Source organism: Halictus rubicundus, chromosome 9 (assembly GCF_050948215.1).
Source record: "Halictus rubicundus isolate RS-2024b chromosome 9, iyHalRubi1_principal, whole genome shotgun sequence".
Lineage (NCBI taxonomy): Eukaryota > Metazoa > Arthropoda > Insecta > Hymenoptera > Halictidae > Halictus > Halictus rubicundus.
In genome coordinates this window covers 575,618-596,090 of record NC_135157.1, presented here as the reverse complement: position 1 = coordinate 596,090, position 20,473 = coordinate 575,618, and the positions used below count along the sequence as shown (strand labels likewise).

The following is a 20,473-nucleotide window of genomic DNA, read 5'->3' as shown; positions in this document are numbered from 1 at the left end:
ACACATTCTTCTTAATTTTATAAAGCAATTTAACGGTAGATCTAGTGTTAAGGAAAAACAAGTGATAGATATTAACACTAGAATTATCGACTATAACGAGACTGTGGCTCTTTATGTATTTGTAGTGTTCACGTATTTTCAAAATATAAGAAAACATGTATAGCAACAAATATCAATGACATCTCCACTCTATGCTTACCGTAAGAAATTTTTTAGTTAATAAATTTAGCTCGTTCCTGATTTGTGTAAAATAATCTATGAAAATTGGAATTTGCATAAAGATCCGCAGTCTAATTATAACAATGGCAAGATTGTATTTATTCATATTGCGTACAATTTTTATTACAATACATGTTTCAATAAAGATGGTCTGAAACAGAATTTCTCATAAAAACGGTTTTAACATTTTAATAATTGTAAAGAAGAATAAGGAATTTTGCCACTTTGACTCGTCCGGTAGTTTTACTGTTAATAATTATGTTGTCAAAAGCTGCTATCAACAATTATTTTTAAGAAAAATATAAATATAATATAATTTTCTTTAATATAAAGATATTTTAAGAAGATGTTGGTTTCAAAGATACATTCTTATTTTTGTACAAATATTTATGCGTAATTTGACAAACCTCCTGGATTGTTAAGTAACTGTTTGTCTTCTTTTTCTTCCGTGGGAAAAATTACTGTCCACCTATCCAACTGAGATTCCTCTGCATCGATAACATCTTGAAGCAGATTCAAGGGATCTTCGTCACCGGTATAACCGGTACCCCAGCAAAGGACACGCGCAAGATCGTTTCCGGTTCCCAAAGGAAGAACGGCGCAGGCAGGCGAGGAACACTCGCTGTCCTGTCCCACATTATCCAAACACTGCAGCACCCATCCTACAGTTCCGTCCCCACCACAAACTAAAATCTTGTAGTCCCTTATATGGCGAAAAACGTAGAGTCTGAAATGAAGAATGCAGGATTTCAATTTTCAACAAATTCGAATTCTTTAGTATGTAATAGGAGGGTTCCCCTAACGCCGGACAACACCTACCATCCGACAATAGCTAGGGTAAAGTATTCAATTACTGTGTGGGTACCAATCACTGTGCCTATATTAATTATACTTATTTTTAAATCATAATGTATATTAAAAAAGATATTAAGTTTTTTTTATTAAAATCAGTTTATATATATATTTTTAATATTCATTATGCTTTAAAAATAAGTATAATTAATATAGGCACAGTAATTAGGATCCCCACAGTAATTGGGAGACCTTTAACATTCAGAACTTTGACAATAATCACGTTTCATCACGTTCGAGTTGCCAAAAATGGGTCCACGAGGCTTGTAACGCTATCCCATTATACAATTTTTAAAATCATATAACCAAAGAACAATGATAATTTAAGTTAATTACTACGGAAATTTTGGTTATTTTTACTATATTTGGTTTCTAATATTGTTGATTTATAAATAACTCAAAGTAAAAACAAAACAAAGTATTATATTTTTTCATTCATTTAAAAAAAACCTCCAACGTCAGGCACTAGGAGAACTCTTCCTACGATATTTTTGGCTGTTTTATTGAGCTTTGAATGGAAGGTGTACCATCAACTTTACAGTAATATAAGAGATACACCATGAGGAGTTTACACTTCGATATGCTTAAATTGTTCGTTTGGTTCGATATTTTAAAATTAATTTCTTGAGCAGAATCAGAATTTTTCGAGTTGCACAGTACAGGGCGAATCAGTAAGAAGTACTATGAAAAAAACTCGGTATCTATCGGTCGTATAAAAAAACATTTTAATGGATTATGTAGCATTTTAAGGTACGCATTGAATGAGTACAATTTGATTTTTTATATCCCATTTTTTCTAGGATATCATCTTCAATTTTCTTCAAAGGTTTTTTCAAGGTCAACTTAAGGTGATAATATTATGGGTTGCTGAATGCGTCCTTCCATCGGCAACAACGCGGTATTAAAAAAAAAAGGTGTGTTGACTTTGAAGAAACTCAAAGTCGCCTTGACATCTCCGAAAAAATGAGATATAAAGAAATCAAATTGTACCTATTCGATGCGCCCCTTAAAATGCGACATATGTAACTCATTAAAAAGTTTTTTGATACAACTAATTGATATGAAATTATTTTAAATAGTAGATCTTACTGACTCACCCTATTTAAGATGTTAAAATCTTTACATAAGACGAAGTTGCATAGCCATTGGGAGTTACAGAATAGATTGTTTTACGTACCCAAGAAGTGGTCCTCCATTGTCCAGATCGAACACTTGATAAGGATTTAAAAGTTTACGAAAGCTGGAGATCAATTGGAGGCCTTGGCAACCTCCAGATTTTACGTTCACGAAAACTAACAATGGCTGCACCCCTGACGGGACCATGCTTGGCTCGATACTCGGCAGTGGCATTACTATAATCATCGAATCGATTAATCGCATTTCTATGGAAATGGAATTTCGCGTAAATATTCAGATAATCAACACATTCCCTGCCATTTCAGTAACATAAGAGCGATAGAATTTGCTTTCTGCAGTGCAGAACAACACCGCAGTTTTTATGCATTCATGACAACAGTGAGTAAATGAAATGCAAAACAATGAAAACATTTATAGAATCTAAAATTACTGTTGTATTATTTTGAACTAACTTAAATGATTAAGGGGAGGCATAAATGTCTATGTCGCTCCTGTATCTTGCAAATAATGTAGACAATAAAAAATAATGACAATAATGCATAAAAATCCGCAATCTAGTCATAACGTATTTTGCGTAAATCGAATTTCGGTAAGTCATTCTATTTTCAATAAATTCAGTCACAAAATCTGAAAGGGCTATAGGAACAACCAACTATAGCAAAGTTGAACTCTGCAGTCTCGGACTCATTAACTAAATTTCTTTGATTTAATGCAATTTTTCAAGATAGTGGTTTGGCATTCAAGTTATTGCGAAGTTAATGAATTATAATATAAAATATTACCTGAAAGGTGTTTATCCTCGTATTTTGAATCTTTCAATGTGTACAATGCCCTGACTGCCTTATTTGCATCCTCGTAGATAATGATCATCGAGCCGTGTTCGTAGTATATCGCACCAATTGAAGAAAATTTGTTTTCTAATTACACAAAAAAATTATTGCTGTAAGCAATTCCTTCCCAAAATGCTTTGTTTTCCCTTTTCAATATTAGTTACCTCTGCCTACAAGTTCAGTCAGTATATTTTCATAAATCCTTTCCGGCAGGTTCAATGGCAGGTTTCCTACGTATAAAACCAGATTGGGTCCATGGGGATCTTCCTTCAGCTGCAGATAAAACCGCATCAGCTCCATCTGTCTTATCGAATCTTTGCCCAGTTGTTTCACGATCTCCCATGGCTTTTCCTCTCGAGACAAAACCCTCTCAGTCACTGGAAAAAAGCATATGTTTATTACCAGCTGCAAGTCGCAATAAAAGTGAATTTATTCATAATAGGAGAAAGGCGGGCATCCTCGGACATTTAAATGAAACACAAAAAGAAGTATTTCTTAAAAATATTTCTTCATAATATAAATACCAAAATTTCCTGATTCATTATCAATAAAAATAAAAAATGATAATATACTACAGTCTCTGCCGTTATCACCCAGAAATAAGCGTGGAGCTCTGGATATAATTTTCTTTGCTGTTTTATTTAGTTTTTCTCTTTTTATCACAATAATTGAAGAACCAATTTTTACATTTGTTGCAATCCTCTTCGAATATTTTTCAAAGCCAGGCATTTTGTTCCTTGATTCAACTAATTGTTAATGTTTGTTTCACCTTGGCTTGCTTATTTTTAGCTGTCCTTTTGGAAATTTATTCTTATAAGGTGAATATGTTAAAATTTAACTTCTCTAGGTAGTCGGAATGGGAGAGTAGAAATATTCATAATTTTTAGTACCTCAAATATAAACTAATGAGAAATTACAATAATAAAATGTACTGTTTTCAAAACTGGTCCAACATGTCCAGGGGTACTCGGTTGACTTCATGTAATATTATTCCATACATCGAACAATATAAAAGAAAAGCAACATTTTTGTTTTTGTAATCTATATTGAATTGTTGATACTAAAATGAATGAAGTATAAACCAATATGTACATCCAATGCAGAATCAATTTCGATGAAGTTTAATGGTCTCAGTAATAAAATTATTAGGTGTTACATTTACAAACTGAAGTTATTAAAGTCTTTCTTTTATTATTTCCAACTCAGGAACAAGATTCTATTAAACGATTCTATTTAACTTCACTACTGAACACTAACCGTAGCGAGCACAAAATAAGACTGGCATGCGTTGTTTTGTAAAAATTATAAGACTGAATTCACATAGACTTGTCCCAATTTTTTTTTATTCAAACATTATCAACGTCCATTGAGATTATATCACATACTTTATGACCATTTCTACTGGAAGCATCTTTTTAATTCCAATAATTATAAAATAAAAAATGTGAAATTGGTCACTCGATCAGTAGGGTTAATGTTAAATAAATGTACAAAGTGTTGATTAGTCTGCGGATTTTTATGCATTTGTGTCATATGCAAATTTTTGAATTGCAAGAAAACGCGTGTATTTATAAAAATGAATAACATTTTGATCTTCTTTTTGACACAAAAAATCTCTTAATCAGTCAAAGAAATTTTTCCCTTATTTTAGTTTTCATAAAATGATCACATTATCTACCGGCGATTATTTCATAATTTTTAAAAGTCCATTGTCCGTGGCTAAGGATTTTTTAATAAATTTTACAGCAGCAATAGCAATTTCAATCACGAACCAATAAAACACCGATAACGTAATCTAACAATTTCGTTTGGGGTTATTATATTAAAAAAAAAAGGATTTTAAGCTTCCATTTGACATTGCATAATTATTAAAAATCCCATTTATAGGCTTCCGGTAGATAAAGTGTTAGCAGGAAAATAATAATTTGCATAAAGATCCGCAATTTAGATAATCCGCGGTCTAGAAAGCGTAAACGTTGATTTATTCTTAAGTCAGAATGAACAGAAATATTTGAGATTATCTTTTTCGTTTCGCAATCAGTCAGAAAGTGATTTAAGTTAATGTCGTATTGTATTATTAACGCGTTGACTGTAGCGTAAATTTTGTGTGTTACTCGCAAGCCTTGTCTATTTCATTCGTATAAACCAGAAGTGTTCAGCGTCTGCCCGTACAGTCGTATCTGCGCATATACAGAACTGCGGGCACGAAACCACGGCAAGGGCAAGGCTGCATGTATTTGTCACACGCATTATCATAGCTACGTAGCCAGTTACGTCTGTGCTACGGCCTACCCCCACTTCGCTTCCGTACCTTTGCTCGTAGCTATGCCCAGTGTCGCCAGATGAGGAGAGGGAGCACGAATTTAGGGGAAAAACGAGTCAGAGGCGGAATGCGTCACGTGATCGGGATGCGGCGAAAGCGTGGGGAACAGCGCGGTAGAAAGGGAAATTAGAGTGGGGAAACAAGTCTTGATCTGACGATACTGGCTGTACCCACGGGCATCGGCGGGCGTCCTTGCTAACAGGCCTGTCGTGCAGCTCTGGTTTAAACAATCAGAGGTATTAATAATTATTATTAGTTACTGGGTAATCCAGTTTGCACCTGATACAATCATTTAGTTCATTTCAGAATTAATAAATTGATATTCGATGCTACTAATTTATTTGACAATCGTTTTTAAGCAAATCAACAATACCCCCGGGACCACTGTGGCAGTCAACGTGTGAATGAGTAGTAGAAGAGAATCGAGTCATTGCTTAAAACTGAGGCTTACCACCGCGATCTAGAAGAATTTCGCTACATCTGTAATCTTCGGAATTGAAATTTTCTAGACCGAACTTCTGGAGCGCTTCTTCGATTAGGTTCGCCACCGTTGTGTTTTCAGTGACAGGTACTATGCAGAATGAGTCTGACACCTGCAGCTTGCCTGGATAGACGCGTACTTCGCCAGCATCGCTATCCCTGCAATCGCAAGATTAAAGTTTCTCCCGCGCAAAGGATAATTAAGAGGCACGGTACAGTGGTGCGCGGTTAAAATAGCATATTTTTTTACCAAATGTTTTATAAAATTGGACATTTCATATGTTACAAGCCAGGGCTGCGAGTAGAGAAAGAGGCTGGCAAAGGGCTATTACCCCAGGAATATGGTTTTAATTTTTTAGTTAGGTACGCGGACAAACCTGATGCGAAATCAGGCAGCCGCTCGGATTATTGACGTCGAGGAAGAACCTGATGCGAAATCAGGGAGTCGCTAGGATAGTTAGTAGGTCTCGTAACTAGTATAATTAAATTGATACAATTCGAGCGGTAAAATTGTATCGTGTAGGAACGTTCAATCATTAGATCAGGATATTGGACAGTAATTAAGGGTTTATAGATTGTACGATTTACCAAACGACACGAATATATTCTGATTTGAATGTATGTTACAAGTGTTGGTGTCACAATTGGATTGAATATAAGTGTACAATAAAAGTATTGTTACCTAAGGTGCACAGTGTTGACGCACTGGCAATGCGAGGTCTAAGAGCAATCGTTGAATGCCAAATAGAAGTATAACCGAAATAGCGGAATCTGTAAAGTTAACTTACTTGATTCGAAGGGAATTTTAACCCGATCTCACTAGAATTGACTCTTACAGACGCGACCCGCCGTGACTCTGCACGTCATTGCACAGTTACTGACCAAAGAGGATGAAAATGAACGGGTTTATATACCCTAAAAATGAGAGAGGGTGTCTGTTTTAAACCAGGGTCGCATACTCGTATTTGTCTATTTCAATAAGTTGAAGGTTTGCAACTCGATCTCTGTTTATAGGGCTAAACGAAGGGTAAGGCAAGATTATCTTTACAGATTCCAGAAGGGAATGTTCTCGAGATTTCCATATTAGGAAATCGTATGGTACTGTTACTGAAACATGTTTCGTGCCGGCTGCGTCCAGCCGGAACATACTTATCCCTACTATAAACAAAGGGGTCGGTTGGGACGTTTTTCGTTCTCAGGAAAGAGATTAGACAAATTCTAATCGTAATAAACGTAGAGAAAATTCTCCATACGTAACACATATGCTACCTAATACTAACAATGAATAGCGAGAAAACGGTAGGGCTGACTCAAATAAATTTCACCGCATAGATTTCATGAAATTTTAACCGTGCACTACTAGTTTAAACTATCCCAGAGATTTGTGTCATTGGCACTTACTTAAATCGTAAGAAAACAGCCGGACGTTTGCCCTCTTTGCGATTCAAGTTTAGGACTGGCGTGGGATCGCATAATTCAGTCTCCTCCGAAGCATACAGGTCGGTGAGGTAAAAGTTGTCTGTATCGAATAAAAACATCATGAGAATGCGCAACTTGTATCAGTGCAATTCAGCAGACTTGAAAAGGACGCTTTATTGGGTTTAATAACTCAACAGTTTTTTATGTTGCTGAAACGTTATATGTCTTACTATTAATTCAAGTGAAACTATAATAGGGAGTCAGACACGTTATAGTCATCCAGACATGTACCAATTAATGATCTATATGAATGCAGGCTTGGGCATTATCGAAATTAATTATTTGAAAAATAATCGTTATGAGAATCTATTATCTTGTTTGGCTACATTCCATTTAAAATAAGCTTATGTTGGTTTATTTGATCAACCAAATTATTTTTTTTTAATTACAAATAATTTATTATTCCATTTCTCATTTGAGCAAATAATTCGTACGCTCCAAAATTCTATTTACTTCAAAAAACAAAAAAGCTAAACTTTAGTAATTAAACTACAAAAATTAGCATATGTAAAGACCGGATAAGGAGGTCAAAAATGCCCCGAAACCAAATTGAATTTGCAAGAGGTCATTCGATAGCTTATTCAGAGAAAATTAGGTTTTTCCGTAATTTCTCTTGTATTATTCAATTGAAAATTCTGAGAAAAATCAAGCATATTTGAGCTATTAGAATGCACATCTATGAATTTTTTCAGAATTTTTAGCTTCAAAACCGAATTTTAAGAAATACAAAAACTTTTGAAATTCTGATTTCTTGTAGAAGTTACGAAATACTAAGTTTATATTTTTACAATTTTAGCATATTGTTATGATTATTAACACATAATTTTTTCAAATTTTTCAAAGTGGAGACACAGTTAAAAAAATCAAAAACCGGTCATTTTCGAGCGCCCTCTAGTTCAATAGAAATAGTTCATTATTTCAGATGATTATTTGTTATCTTATTTCAAAAGAAATGTGCCCAACTTTGAATGTATGTACTGGCTAATTTAATTGTGGTTTAGCTCTTCAAAATTGTTGATCTAAGTACGCAGTTCTTTATAACTGATAAATAACTTATTCAAAATGCATGCAAGTTGAGTATGTGATTATTTGTGATTCTCTTAAAGTAATAATTTATTTTGGTAGATACTCAAAGTGATGTCCACTAGCTTCTTTTAAACGGGAAGATGAACGAGCGATATTATAATTAATTTTCTTTATCGATTTATCTATCGTTGTTATTTCTTAAATGTATCTACTATTTATTTTTAGAACTCAAGGTCACAATATTTTAACACGGCTATAATTTTCAAAGTTGATTGTGAAAGGTTCTACATTTTTAAACGATATGTTATCGATACAAATGTGGCGATTCCTGCTGGAATTATGATTATTTGAACCTGGTCCTGTTAGTAAGTCTTAATTATTTTTTGTTTGTAATATTTGTTCTTCATTCATCAAATTAAAAATCAGCTCCCAAGAAATTTAATTCTGAAAAAATATTAAACATTCAACTTTAAGCATTTTTGCCACGTTCGTTTCAAACATTGTTAAACATATTTCAATGTTTATTGTAAACGTTAATATTATAAAATTATGTACTGTCCTTTTTGGCAATGATTATAGAATCGTTTGGTGCAAAAAGCACTTACACAGCTTGCACAGTTAAAGGACGGTAAGTTCGAGAACGGCATTTTGAAACTGCCAGCGTTTCCCTAAAAAATTCTAATTTTATGTACAGATGTGAAGATAAACACCAGAATATCAAAACAACCTAAAAGCTTTTATTGCGTTCCCTTTGACAAGGATTGGATGAAACTTTTACATCCCCCCCCCCCCCCCCCACATCTCATGGTACCTATTGTATGAATACGAATACGATTTTCATTTTTGGCAGAAATTACAAGTTTCCGAGGTATTAGCAAAAGACATACATACTTACTAGTGCATTGAATTCTGCCTATAAGAGTTCGTCTGTGACGCGTTGCTGATTCTGGTTTTTCGTTTTCATAAAAGCGATTTTTCTTTTTTGCGTTTTCTTTAAGTATACGTGTAGAATATGTGTGCAAAAGGAATTGTTTGAATTCGTAAAAATAACACAGTTATAGGCATTTAAAGTATGCAACTCGCGTTGCGAGGTATTAATAGTTGAATCTTTAAACTCGTTTTTCTCGAAATCAATCTTTTCTAAACGGTTGCCACGCTATCTCAAGTTCTAGTTGACCAATTGACTTGAAGTTATAGGAGAATCTTCAGCACATACTCCGTTATCACACAAACCATAATTTAAAAAATTTGTCAATTTTTTCATATTTTGTTATCGTGCTAAATGCCGAAAAATATTAAAAAGGTTGACAATTTGGCTTTAAAATACCACTATTTTGTAAATCATGGTCTTTAATTCCTTTTGGTTCGGGCCATAACAATATTTATACTGATTAATAAATAACTTCATTTTTTGTTTCTGTTCAATACAAAGTCTAGAATCGTGGCAACCGCCGACCCATGATTTTCAAAACATACTCTGCAACAAAATATATGACTCATGTAAGTTTGATTATTTTCTTTTAAAAAATCGCACATGTACTTTGAATACCGATAAATGTGTGTGCAAAATCTCAATGCACAAGATTGAATAGTTTTTCTGAAAAAAATTCCTAAATAATCGTACAAGAACGGCCTCGAATATCGCCTTAACATTAGGTTTACGGAGCACTAAAAGCGACTATTTTATATTACTTTATAAAAATATCAAGAATCTATCTATCAAAATTCTTAGCCTTTTTTTAAATAATATCTACCCAAAGAAATGTTACAATGTTGCATCCTCATGGATGCAACTTCAAAATTTCAATAATCGTAAATTAAAAATATTAAAACCCGCCATTTTGATGGGTCTCATAAATCTATTTGGATTAGGTTTTATAGGGAGGGGGTAAAGGGGAAGAGGCGACGCAGCTTGTCTGTTTGACAACGGCGGCGCGGTCGGCTATGCATGCGCTGCGTCACAGATACATATATACTTATAGACAGAATTTAGTGTACTATGTAAATAGTAATAATGGGCGTGAAACTAATATTTCTCATAAGTTTCAAGCAATTCGATTCCCATGTAATTATTTGAAATGTTTGATAGATATCAAAAATGTAAATGCTTGGTATTGACATCTGATATGAGTAGTGCCAAAATGGGCATTGGGTCATATATGGGTGATATACACACAAGTATCGAAACAATAATGAATACTGTAGGTATCGAAAAGTATCGATAAGTATCGATTTCCAAATGATTCCTTCAAATATCTCGATGCTTTTTTGACTGTGAGTTCGGACCTGACATTAGTATAATATAGAATTGCCGCGAGTGGAAATACTGGAACATTTCGGCAAGAAAAAAAAGTAGATAGAACAAAAATAAACGAAATGGACATAGTAAAGGATTTATTTTTTACATATTTAGAAACAATATTTTATCCACGTCTTTTAATCGATTTCTTTTTTTACTAATTATTTCGCCAGTCTTTGTGAATATTCTTTCGGAAGGAACAGATGTTGCCATTACTTAAAGATACTCCTTTGCAAGCTTTGATAGTATTGGATATTTTAATGTATTAACTTTCCAAAACATCAATGGATTTTCATGTCTGGATAAATATGGTTTTTTCATATAATTATTTAATTCTGCAGATATACCACTTTTACATGCGATTGTATTTTTTTGAAGTACTTGTATATCAAATATTGACCAAAATGAGGGGCCTTCTCCCGTTACTGTTTCTTGGAATTCCTTTCGATGTGCTGTAGATTCCGTAATCGATGTTTCCAATGGAGTTGCTATACTAATTAATTCATTACATGTTTGTGTAGCGAATGTTACATTTTCGAAAGATAATTCTCGAAATCGCGGATCTTTTTTTGAGTACTTATTTAGTTGCAATCTTAATTCCGTACAAAGTGTTCCTGCAATACTGCCTTCGTCTTGGTAAGTATCGATGAAAATATATAATTGCTTTTTAATTGATACAAGTTTGGAAATACTAACATATTTTTCAGACCTTAGTTCTTCTGTTATAAAAAAAATTTCTGCAATAACTGTACACTATTTGGCAAAGCATCCCACTCTCTATCCGTTAGCTTTTCAAAATTAATTTTTAATGATGACAGAGCTATTACAATTGATGATTTTAATTTAAGTAATCTATCAAACATTTCATATGTTGCATTCCATTTTGTCGATACTTCTGACTTTAATTTGTATTGCGGTAGACCTAACATAATTTGTACTTCATTGAATTTATCTGTTGCTACGCAACTTGATTTAAAAAACGAAACTAATCGACGACTAATTTTATCCAAATAATGTTTAATAATCAGGTTTAATGTGTGCGCAAAACAAAATATATGATCACTAGGAACGCAAGTTGTTTCATAGCAGCTCTCATATTTGCAGGATTATCGGTTACCACTGCAGTTCCTTTATTCTGTACATCCCACTTAATAATTTTATTTCATCTAAACGATTTGCAATTGTAGAAGCTGTATGATTTCCTGTAAATTTCTTGGTTTCTATAACATATGTCTTCAATTCGAAATTGTGGTTTATAAAATGACAGGTAACTGTGAGAACACTGTCAGTATTGATACTGGTCCATATATCTGTCGTAAGGCAAACTTTATCAACACTTTGAAGTTCTTTTATTACTCGTACTTTTTCTTTAACATATCTTTCATCCACTAACGTCTTTTTTTCTAGTAGGTAATATACAGGGTGAGTCACCTAACATTTGCACCTCAAATATCTTTGTTGTTTCTAAAGATACGTAAGATATGGTAAGGACAAAGTTGAATGGTACAATGGGGCTGAAATGATGCCAAAAAATTTTGTTTTTATGTCATTTTTTAGAGATATCAAGGTCACCTTGACTTTTTTAAATGGAACCATCCTTTTTTAAACACCTACAATGATAGTCCCTTTCATTAGAAATTCAGTGACAATAATTATTCCAAGGTCATTCAAGGTCAAGGACAGAGAAAACTTATAAGATATAGAATATGAAAGCAGAATACGTTTATCTCGGTGGAGACTTGTAGTAAATAGTAAACATACTATGGTCGTAGTTAAAGTAAACATACTAAGGTCCGTCAATGTTATTGTTATTCAGCATTCTTATTTACTATCAGTATGTTTCCAAATGCGATTCCGTCTTATTCAACGACTGAAAAGTGTGATATGATCACGATTTACTGTGAATGTAGACAAAATGCAGTGTAGGCCCGATTACTTTATGAAGAAAGGTACCCCGAGCGAAACACTCTGTGGGAGTCGGGTGAAATGACTGAGGCCGTGTTCGCGGGTATACGTCTTTATTCGTCGGTGGACCTTCAACCGTCCTATACCGACGTTCGCGAGCGAGTGTCGATCACATGCCTTCGACCGACCGATTCTCCCTCGCGTCAGTCGATTGTTTAGCAGATGGCGACCGTCCCCGAAGCCGATCTTCACGTGTTTCGCTGCGGCTTTCCGAGGACGGTCGCCGCCGCGTATACATTGTATGTTGTCGGTGGTCGGCGTGCTCTTTGCGCGGGCCGCCACATCACCCCCCTTGGTGAAATTAGGGGTTCGCTCGCTTTTATTTACCGCTACAAGTTTACTATTTACAATACTATATACATTGTTGCTTACAAACTACTTACACTAATGACTAAATCTAAGGAGTCGCCGCATAGCGGTCGGGAAAATGAACGCGCCTTCCCGATCTTGTCGAGCGTTCGATTCGCTCGCCCGTACTGGGGACCGGAGCATCGCTGTTGACCCCCCGCGGCGAGGGCCTGTCCGGTGTACCCTGCTCGTCGTCGTTTAGCAGGTACGCGGGTTTGAGGCGATCTAACGACACCGGAACCACTCGATCTTTAACACGAATGTTAAAGTGTTTCGGGTGCCGCTCCATCACCTCGTAAGGACCGTCGTACGCAGGCTGCAAAGCACTTTTCAGTGCGCCGTGCCTCACGAACACCTGCGTCGTCGTATTGAGGTCCTTGAATACAAATGTTTTCTTTTTTCCGTGGCGCGTTACAGGCGTCGGACGCAACCCACGGAAATGTTCGCGTAATCTCGCGATGAACGCCTCGTCGTTAACGTTCGCGTCTCGCCGGTCTAAAAGAAGCTCGCCCGGTAGGCGAATCGGTTCGCCGTAAACCATTTCGGCGGAGGTCGCTTGAATGTCCTCCTTCCAGGCGGCTCGAATGCCCAGAAGGACGATCGGCAACGCGTCGGCCCAGCTGTCCGCGTGGCAAACGATTGCCGCTTTCAGCTGGCGGTGGAATCGCTCCACCATGCCGTTTGCCGCCGGGTGGTACGCGGTCGTACGGAGGTGTTTCGTACCGATAAGGTGCGACAACTGCTTGAACAACGCAGATTCAAATTGTCGCCCTTGATCGGTAGTGATTCGGTGGGGTGTACCGTATCGGGCGATCCACCCCGAAAATAACGCGTACGCCACCGTCTCGGCGGTGATGTTTTCGACGGGGAACGCCTCCGGCCAGCGCGTGTAACGATCGACGCACGTCACGCAGTATCGATATCCCCTCGACATCGGCAACGGGCCTACTATGTCCACGTGGACGTGTTCGAAACGCGCCGAAGGAATTCGAAAAGTACCGACCGGAGCAGACACGTGTCTACCCGTTTTCGCCCGTTGGCATGGTACGCACGCTCGTGCCCAGGCTTTGCAATCTTTTTGCATACCTGGCCAAACGAATCTTTGTGCGACCAATTTCGCGGTCGCCTTGGCACCGGGGTGCGCAAGATTGTGTAGCGACGTGAACACGTGTTCTCGGAACTCCCTCGTTACGAATGGTCGTAACGCGGAAGTCGAAACGTCGCAGTACAACTCGGTGTTGTCGCTCGGTAATTCTACTTTCTTGATCTTAAGAGAGGAGTCGGGTGATCGCAGGAGCGTTCGGAGCTCCTCGTCCTCTCGCTGCGATTTCGCGAGTTTCGCGTAATCTATCGCGGTAGAGATCTCCGCTATCCGGGATAGAGCATCGGCGACCACGTTGTCTCGACCGGCCACATGCCGAATGTCGGTTGTGAATTGGCCGATGAGGTCCAGATAGCGGAACTGTCGCGGCGTATGTTTTTCGGGGCGCTGCGCGAACGCGAAAGTTATGGGCTTATGGTCGGTAAAAACCGTGAATTCGCGACCCTCGACCATATGCCGAAAATACCGTACAGCCTTGTATATCGCGAGCAGTTCCCGATCATACGGACTGTATTTGCGCTCGGCCGCCGTTAACTTCTTTGTAAAGAAAGCCAACGGCTGCCATCCGTCGCGTGACCGCTGCTGCAACGCAGCGCCTACCGTGAAATCCGATGCGTCGCTGAAGATCGCAAGGGGCAGCGTGGTGTCGGGATGGGCCAGAAGAGCTGCGTGCGCCAGGCTTTCCTTGCACCTCTCGAAGGCCTCGATTCGCTCCGGAGTCCATGTCACCGGTGCTCGTCCCTTCACGTCACCCTGGAGGGCCGCGTTGAGTGGCGCCTGCATCTCGGCGGCCGTTCGCACGAATCGTCGATAAAAGTTTATTACGCCCAGAAACTGTCGCAGCTCTTTCACCGTTTCCGGGCGCGGGAAAGTTCGAATCGCTTCGACTTTCTCTGGAAGCGGTCGGGTACCGTGCGCGGACACTGCGTAGCCGAGAAACGTCACCTCCGGCGCACCGAACACACACTTCGCACAATTGACGAGCACCCCGTACTCGTTTAGGCGGGAAAAAAGTTCGCGTAGGTGCTCTTCGTGTTCCTCGACTGAGCTCGATGCGACCAGAATATCGTCTATGTAAACGTAGCACCAGTCGAGGCCGCGTAACACTTCGTCCATAAACCGCTGGAATGTCTGCGCTGCGTTTCGAAGTCCGAAAGACATCCAGGGGAATTCAAACAGACCAAACGGGGTCGTGATCGCGGTTTTCGCGATGTCCTGCGGGTTCACCGGTATCTGGTTGTATGCGCGCACCAAGTCTATCGTAGAAAACACGCTTTTTCCCCCCAAGCGCTGCGCGAAATCTTCGATGTGCGGCACCGGATATTTGTCCGCGATTGTTCTCGCGTTTAATGCGCGGTAATCCCCGCACGGTCGCCACTCGCCGCTTTTCTTCGGTGTCAGGTGTAGGGCCGATGACCAACAGCTTTCGGATCGGCGCGCTGTTCCGTCCCTCACCATCGCCTCGAATTCCGCCTTAGCGATGCGGAGTTTATCCGGGGCCAGCCGACGGGGCTTGCACGATACCGGCGGGCCTGGCGTCGTCCGGATGTGGTGCTTCGTCGCGTGTTTGGCCGTGCGGTGTCCTCCCGACGGCCGCGTGAGGTCCGGGAATCCCGCGAGGATCCTGTGGTAGGTGGACTCACCGGAAATCGCCTTCACGCTATCGGCACAACACGTCACTATACGACCAGCCGCCGACAGCGTCGTGACACCGTCTATTAGTTTTTTCGCGCGCATATCGACTAGGAGTCCGTAATGGCTCAAAAAATCGGCGCCGATTATCGGGGTTGTAACGTCCGCGATCACAAACCGCCACGAAAAGTCCCGACGCAGGCCGAAGTTCAACGCGAACCTCACGGAGCCGTACGTCGTGATCGTTGAACCGTTCGCGGCGTAAAGTTCATATGCCGTCCTTTCGCGTGCACCACTCACACGCGAACGCGGGAAAACGCACAGGTCGGATCCTGTGTCCACCATGAAGGTGATTTTCGTTGTCCGATCCGTCACGAACAGGCGGCTTGTAGCCGGCGCAGAGTCGTTCGCCGCCATCAACGACCGTCCCGCCGGTTTTCCGTCGCCTGGGAACACGGGTCGCGGCACTTCCTCGCGGCGGGACCGTGCTTCCAGTGGTACCAGCATCTGCCGTCACCAGGTGGTACCTCGTCGCTTCGGCTTCGCGACTTCGACGCCCTTCTTTCGCGAGGACCGCGCGACTTGGACCGCGCGCGGCGGGTGTCCATACCGACGCGAAGGGCCGCGATTTCGCGGCGGAGTTCCGCTATCAACGCCTGGGTCTCGTCCATTCGACTCGTCGATGCGGCGTTGACCTGCGGACGAGACGACACCTCGATGACGGCATCGGCGAGGGCCGCGAGGTCGGACAGCGGGTCCTTCCGTCTCGTCACCAGCACAGTTTGTACGTTCGTTGGCAGCCGCGCCATCCACAGCGTCTTCAGGAACTCGTCTGTCACGGCACCGGCGGCGAGGCCCTGCAGGCGTCGCAGGAAGACGGAAGGCTTCCGGTCCCCGATTTCCTCGTGTTCCAGCAGGTTTCGGATGTCCTGTTCCTTGGAATCCGCGATTCGCCGTATGAGCTCCGTCTTGAGCGTTTCGTACATATTGCCCTCCGGCGGGCTGCCGATAATGTCGACCACTACGTCAGCGTACCTGTTCTCCAAGTTCGCTGTGACGTAGTGGTACTTTGTGACGTCCTGCGTGATCCCAGACAGGACAAACTGGGATTCCAATTGCTGGAACCATATTCGCGGGTTCTTTTCCCAGAACGGTGGGATTTTTATGGCCACTCGTGCTACGCCCGCCAAGGGTACGACGTTGGCGTTACCGGGCGCTAGCGGGTCAGTCATCGCTGCGTTCCGTAATTAATTTTTTTATGCACCCGAACTGCACACTACCGCGGTTCGCTCTGCCTTTGCGCGACAGATCACGTCGGGGTCACCAATTATGTGGGAGTCGGGTGAAATGACTGAGGCCGTGTTCGCGGGTATACGTCTTTATTCGTCGGTGGACCTTCAACCGTCCTATACCGACGTTCGCGAGCGAGTGTCGATCACATGCCTTCGACCGACCGATTCTCCCTCGCGTCAGTCGATTGTTTAGCAGATGGCGACCGTCCCCGAAGCCGATCTTCACGTGTTTCGCTGCGGCTTTCCGAGGACGGTCGCCGCCGCGTATACATTGTATGTTGTCGGTGGTCGGCGTGCTCTTTGCGCGGGCCGCCACAACTCCTTCTAGACAGACTTTCATTAATACGTCCTGGTTGTTTCGAAGTACTGGAAGTGTACATGCAGGACAGCACAAACGGAAGAATCCCACGACTAATGAAGACAATGAAATTAATATTTTAGCAGCTATAGCTGTCGTTCCTCACGTGAGTACGAGAAAAATTTCCCGGGAAGCAGGCATAAGTCAAAGTAGCGTAATACGAATTCTGGCCCGACATAAATTTCATCCGTTCCACATATCGCTCCATCAAGAATTGCACGGGAATGATTTTCAAAATAGAATTAACTTTTGTCAATGGGGATTGCTTCAAAATCATTCATTTTTTTCTAATGTCTTGTTTACGGACGAAGCAACATTCACTAATCATGGCTCAATTAATCTACGGAACGCCCATTATTGGTCTGTGGATAATCCGCACTGGCTGCGAGAAATTGATCATCAAAGACAATGGAGCGTAAACGTGTGGTGTGGTATTTTGAACGACAAAGTAATTGGACCATATTTCGTTAACGGAATGATAACGGGACAGAAAAACGCTCAATTTTTGCAAGAAGATCTGCCAATTTTGTTAGAAGATGTTCCTATACAAAATCGCTACGATATGTGGTACCAACATGACGGTTGTCCTGCTCATTATGCACGAGTAGCAAGAGAAACGTTGGATTCTCGATTTCCAAACCGATGGATTGGACGAGGCAGAACTGTTTCATGGCTAGCACGTTCGCCTGATTTAAATCCACTGGATTTCTTTTTATGGGGTCTGCTAAAAGAGACCGTGTCCATGGATGCTCCAACAACAGTTGAAGATATGCGTCAGCGTATCATCACAGCATGTACGAATATCACTTAAGATTCCTTCAGAGAAAACAACATTCCTTCAGAGCTCGTTTACATCAATGTATCGACGTAGACGGCCATCATTTCGAACATTTATAAAATACAGGTATTCTTTTCTGTCCATGACCTTGAATGACCTTGGAATAATTATTGTCACTGAACTCCTAATGAAAGGGACTATCATTGTAGGTGTTTAAAAAAGAATGGTTCCATTTAAAGAAGTCAAGGTGGCCTTGATATCTCTAAAAAATGACATAAAAACAAAATTTTTTATGGTATCGTGTCAGCCCCATTGTACCATTCAACTTTGTCCTTACCATATTGTACGTATCTTTAGAAACAACAAAGATATTTGCGGTGCAAACGTTAGGTGACTCACCCTGTATATTTAAGATCGAGAAAGTTTAAAAAATTTTTAAATTCTATATCTTCGACGATTGAAAACGGTTGTAGATCTACAGTTATTAAATTTAAAATTAGTTCATCAATCTTTTTTTTTGTAACATCATTTTCTGAAAAATGAACAGATAATGACTGTTGTATCTCTATCGTGATATTATCGGTATTTAGACGATAAGAAAGAGTGCAAACTATTACCTGCGTAAGAAGTATATTCTTCTGTAGTATCTTTTGCAACGAATTCTTTAGATATACCACGAGTCTGCATGTTTAATCATATTAGTTGTACATTTGCTAAATTTCAATCGTTTCGTACACACATTACACTCCACTTCATAATCTTCATCGTTATGTTTGAAGTAATTCCAAACCCATGATCTTTTATGAGACATTATCTTTTGAATTTTTGCTTGAAAATTGTACGTGAATTAGTCGAGTTCTCACAGAGTAACTACGGTATCGCAACTGATGGCTACTGGAAGAATGAATGTATTTAGTAAATACATTTTGTAAGTACTATTTACAAACATTCAAGACGACAGAAAAAAGACGAAATTCTTAAGTAAACGTGCTTCGACACGTAAAAGATGTACATGTATAAGCGACAGCGAAAGAAGGACAGAAAAAACAAAAACATTTTGCTGCATGTTGGAAACTGTAACAGAAGTGTAATATACAGAATAACTGTTATATACAGAATTGTGAATGTATCGATACCAATTCCACCAAAGATGTACTTACAAAGGATCGACACTTCTGAGTCATTTAGGTATCGATACCTTATGATACCTACGTATTTATACGTACTTATGATTGCATGATACTTTGAAACATTGATATCGCTTGAATAGTATCATAACCCATCACTAGTAAATAGTAAGAAAGCTTTTTGCAACTATCTCGGTAACTTGTAATTTTAGCCAAAAAACGAAAGACATATTCGTATTTAGCATGTTGAAACGAATAGAATGACGTAAAGTATCAAAAGTTGGGGGGGGGGGGTGGGGCACTTTGTAAGTCTCACCAACGGCTCATATTGTAATTTTAGTTTCGGCCCTCTACGATCCCACATTGTTTATGATACCGAAAAATGACAGAATGTCATTGAAAGATTAAAGTTGAAAATTTCCCCGATGATTGACAGGCTGAAAGCAGTTTCCAGATTCTCGTTCAGCGCATCAGAAATTTCTGAGAACCGTCTATTGATTATCGGATTATGGGTACGTGGAAAAAAAGTTCAAAGTTGAACGGTGTAACTCGCAAAACGTTGACCTGGACGTTGAAATGGGCGAAGAACGAGAGATTTTGTACGTACTGGGATCTTTAGTAATGTAAAATGCACGTAGCGCCGCCGTCAGGACCTGTTCCGTGTTGGATTGCCGGGGCACTGAGATCACGCGAAATATCCGTCGGCTGAGGGAATTGTTGCCGTCGTAGACCTTGATCATCTCTGTAGAAATTAATGGGATCTCGGTAAAAGGTCGACCATAAAGGGTTGACCGCATAAAACGTATTGAAATACCTTCGTCACCTCTATCTTTGTCTTCTTTCTCCTTTGGTGAACGAGGATCGCGGCTGTGCCCGCCGCTCGGCCCCGGTTCACCATTGTCCCGATACCTTGTGTCCCCGCTGCTGAATTCTTCTGATATGCTTCGCGCTGGAAAAAGAGACCGAATATCGGATTTTGTAACGATCGTCGCTGTTCCAGATCGCGGGTCACCCTAGGCTCGGAATAACACATCAGAAAAGAAACAACTTGAGTACCAATGAATCGTCATCGATTCCTCAGCTACCGTTATCAAACAAAAATGAGAAAAAAAAAAGAAAACGATGCAATTATATTAATACGCTTGGCAATCATTACTCAGATAACATTAATGGTGTACGATATGAAAGCATCTATGTAACAGCCAAGAGACACTTCTCCAGTCAAG

The 20,473-nt window shown here is 39.9% G+C and overlaps 1 protein-coding gene across 15 annotated transcripts in view; it reads right to left on the bottom strand.

Annotated features, from left to right (window-relative positions):
• The window catches only part of LOC143357303 (diacylglycerol kinase theta), a 90,804-nt gene that overhangs the window by 13,380 nt on the left and 56,951 nt on the right, over window positions 1–20,473 (bottom strand). For 9 of the 15 annotated variants that reach the window (XM_076793697.1, XM_076793699.1, XM_076793701.1 and 6 more), the window contains 8 exons: window positions 20,062–20,196; window positions 19,855–19,989; window positions 7,243–7,360; window positions 5,813–6,000; window positions 3,203–3,415; window positions 2,991–3,125; window positions 2,249–2,423; window positions 627–946 (listed from right to left, as the gene is read on the bottom strand). In XM_076793697.1, coding sequence (XP_076649812.1) covers window positions 627–946; window positions 2,249–2,423; window positions 2,991–3,125; window positions 3,203–3,415; window positions 5,813–6,000; window positions 7,243–7,360; window positions 19,855–19,989; window positions 20,062–20,196 — 1,419 coding nt within the window. Of the gene's footprint in view, window positions 1–226; window positions 371–626; window positions 947–2,248; window positions 2,424–2,990; window positions 3,126–3,202; window positions 3,416–5,812; window positions 6,001–7,242; window positions 7,361–19,854; window positions 19,990–20,061; window positions 20,197–20,473 lie in introns of those variants that run through there. The other 6 variants (XM_076793700.1, XM_076793706.1, XM_076793709.1 and 3 more) reach the window with 3 other exon arrangements.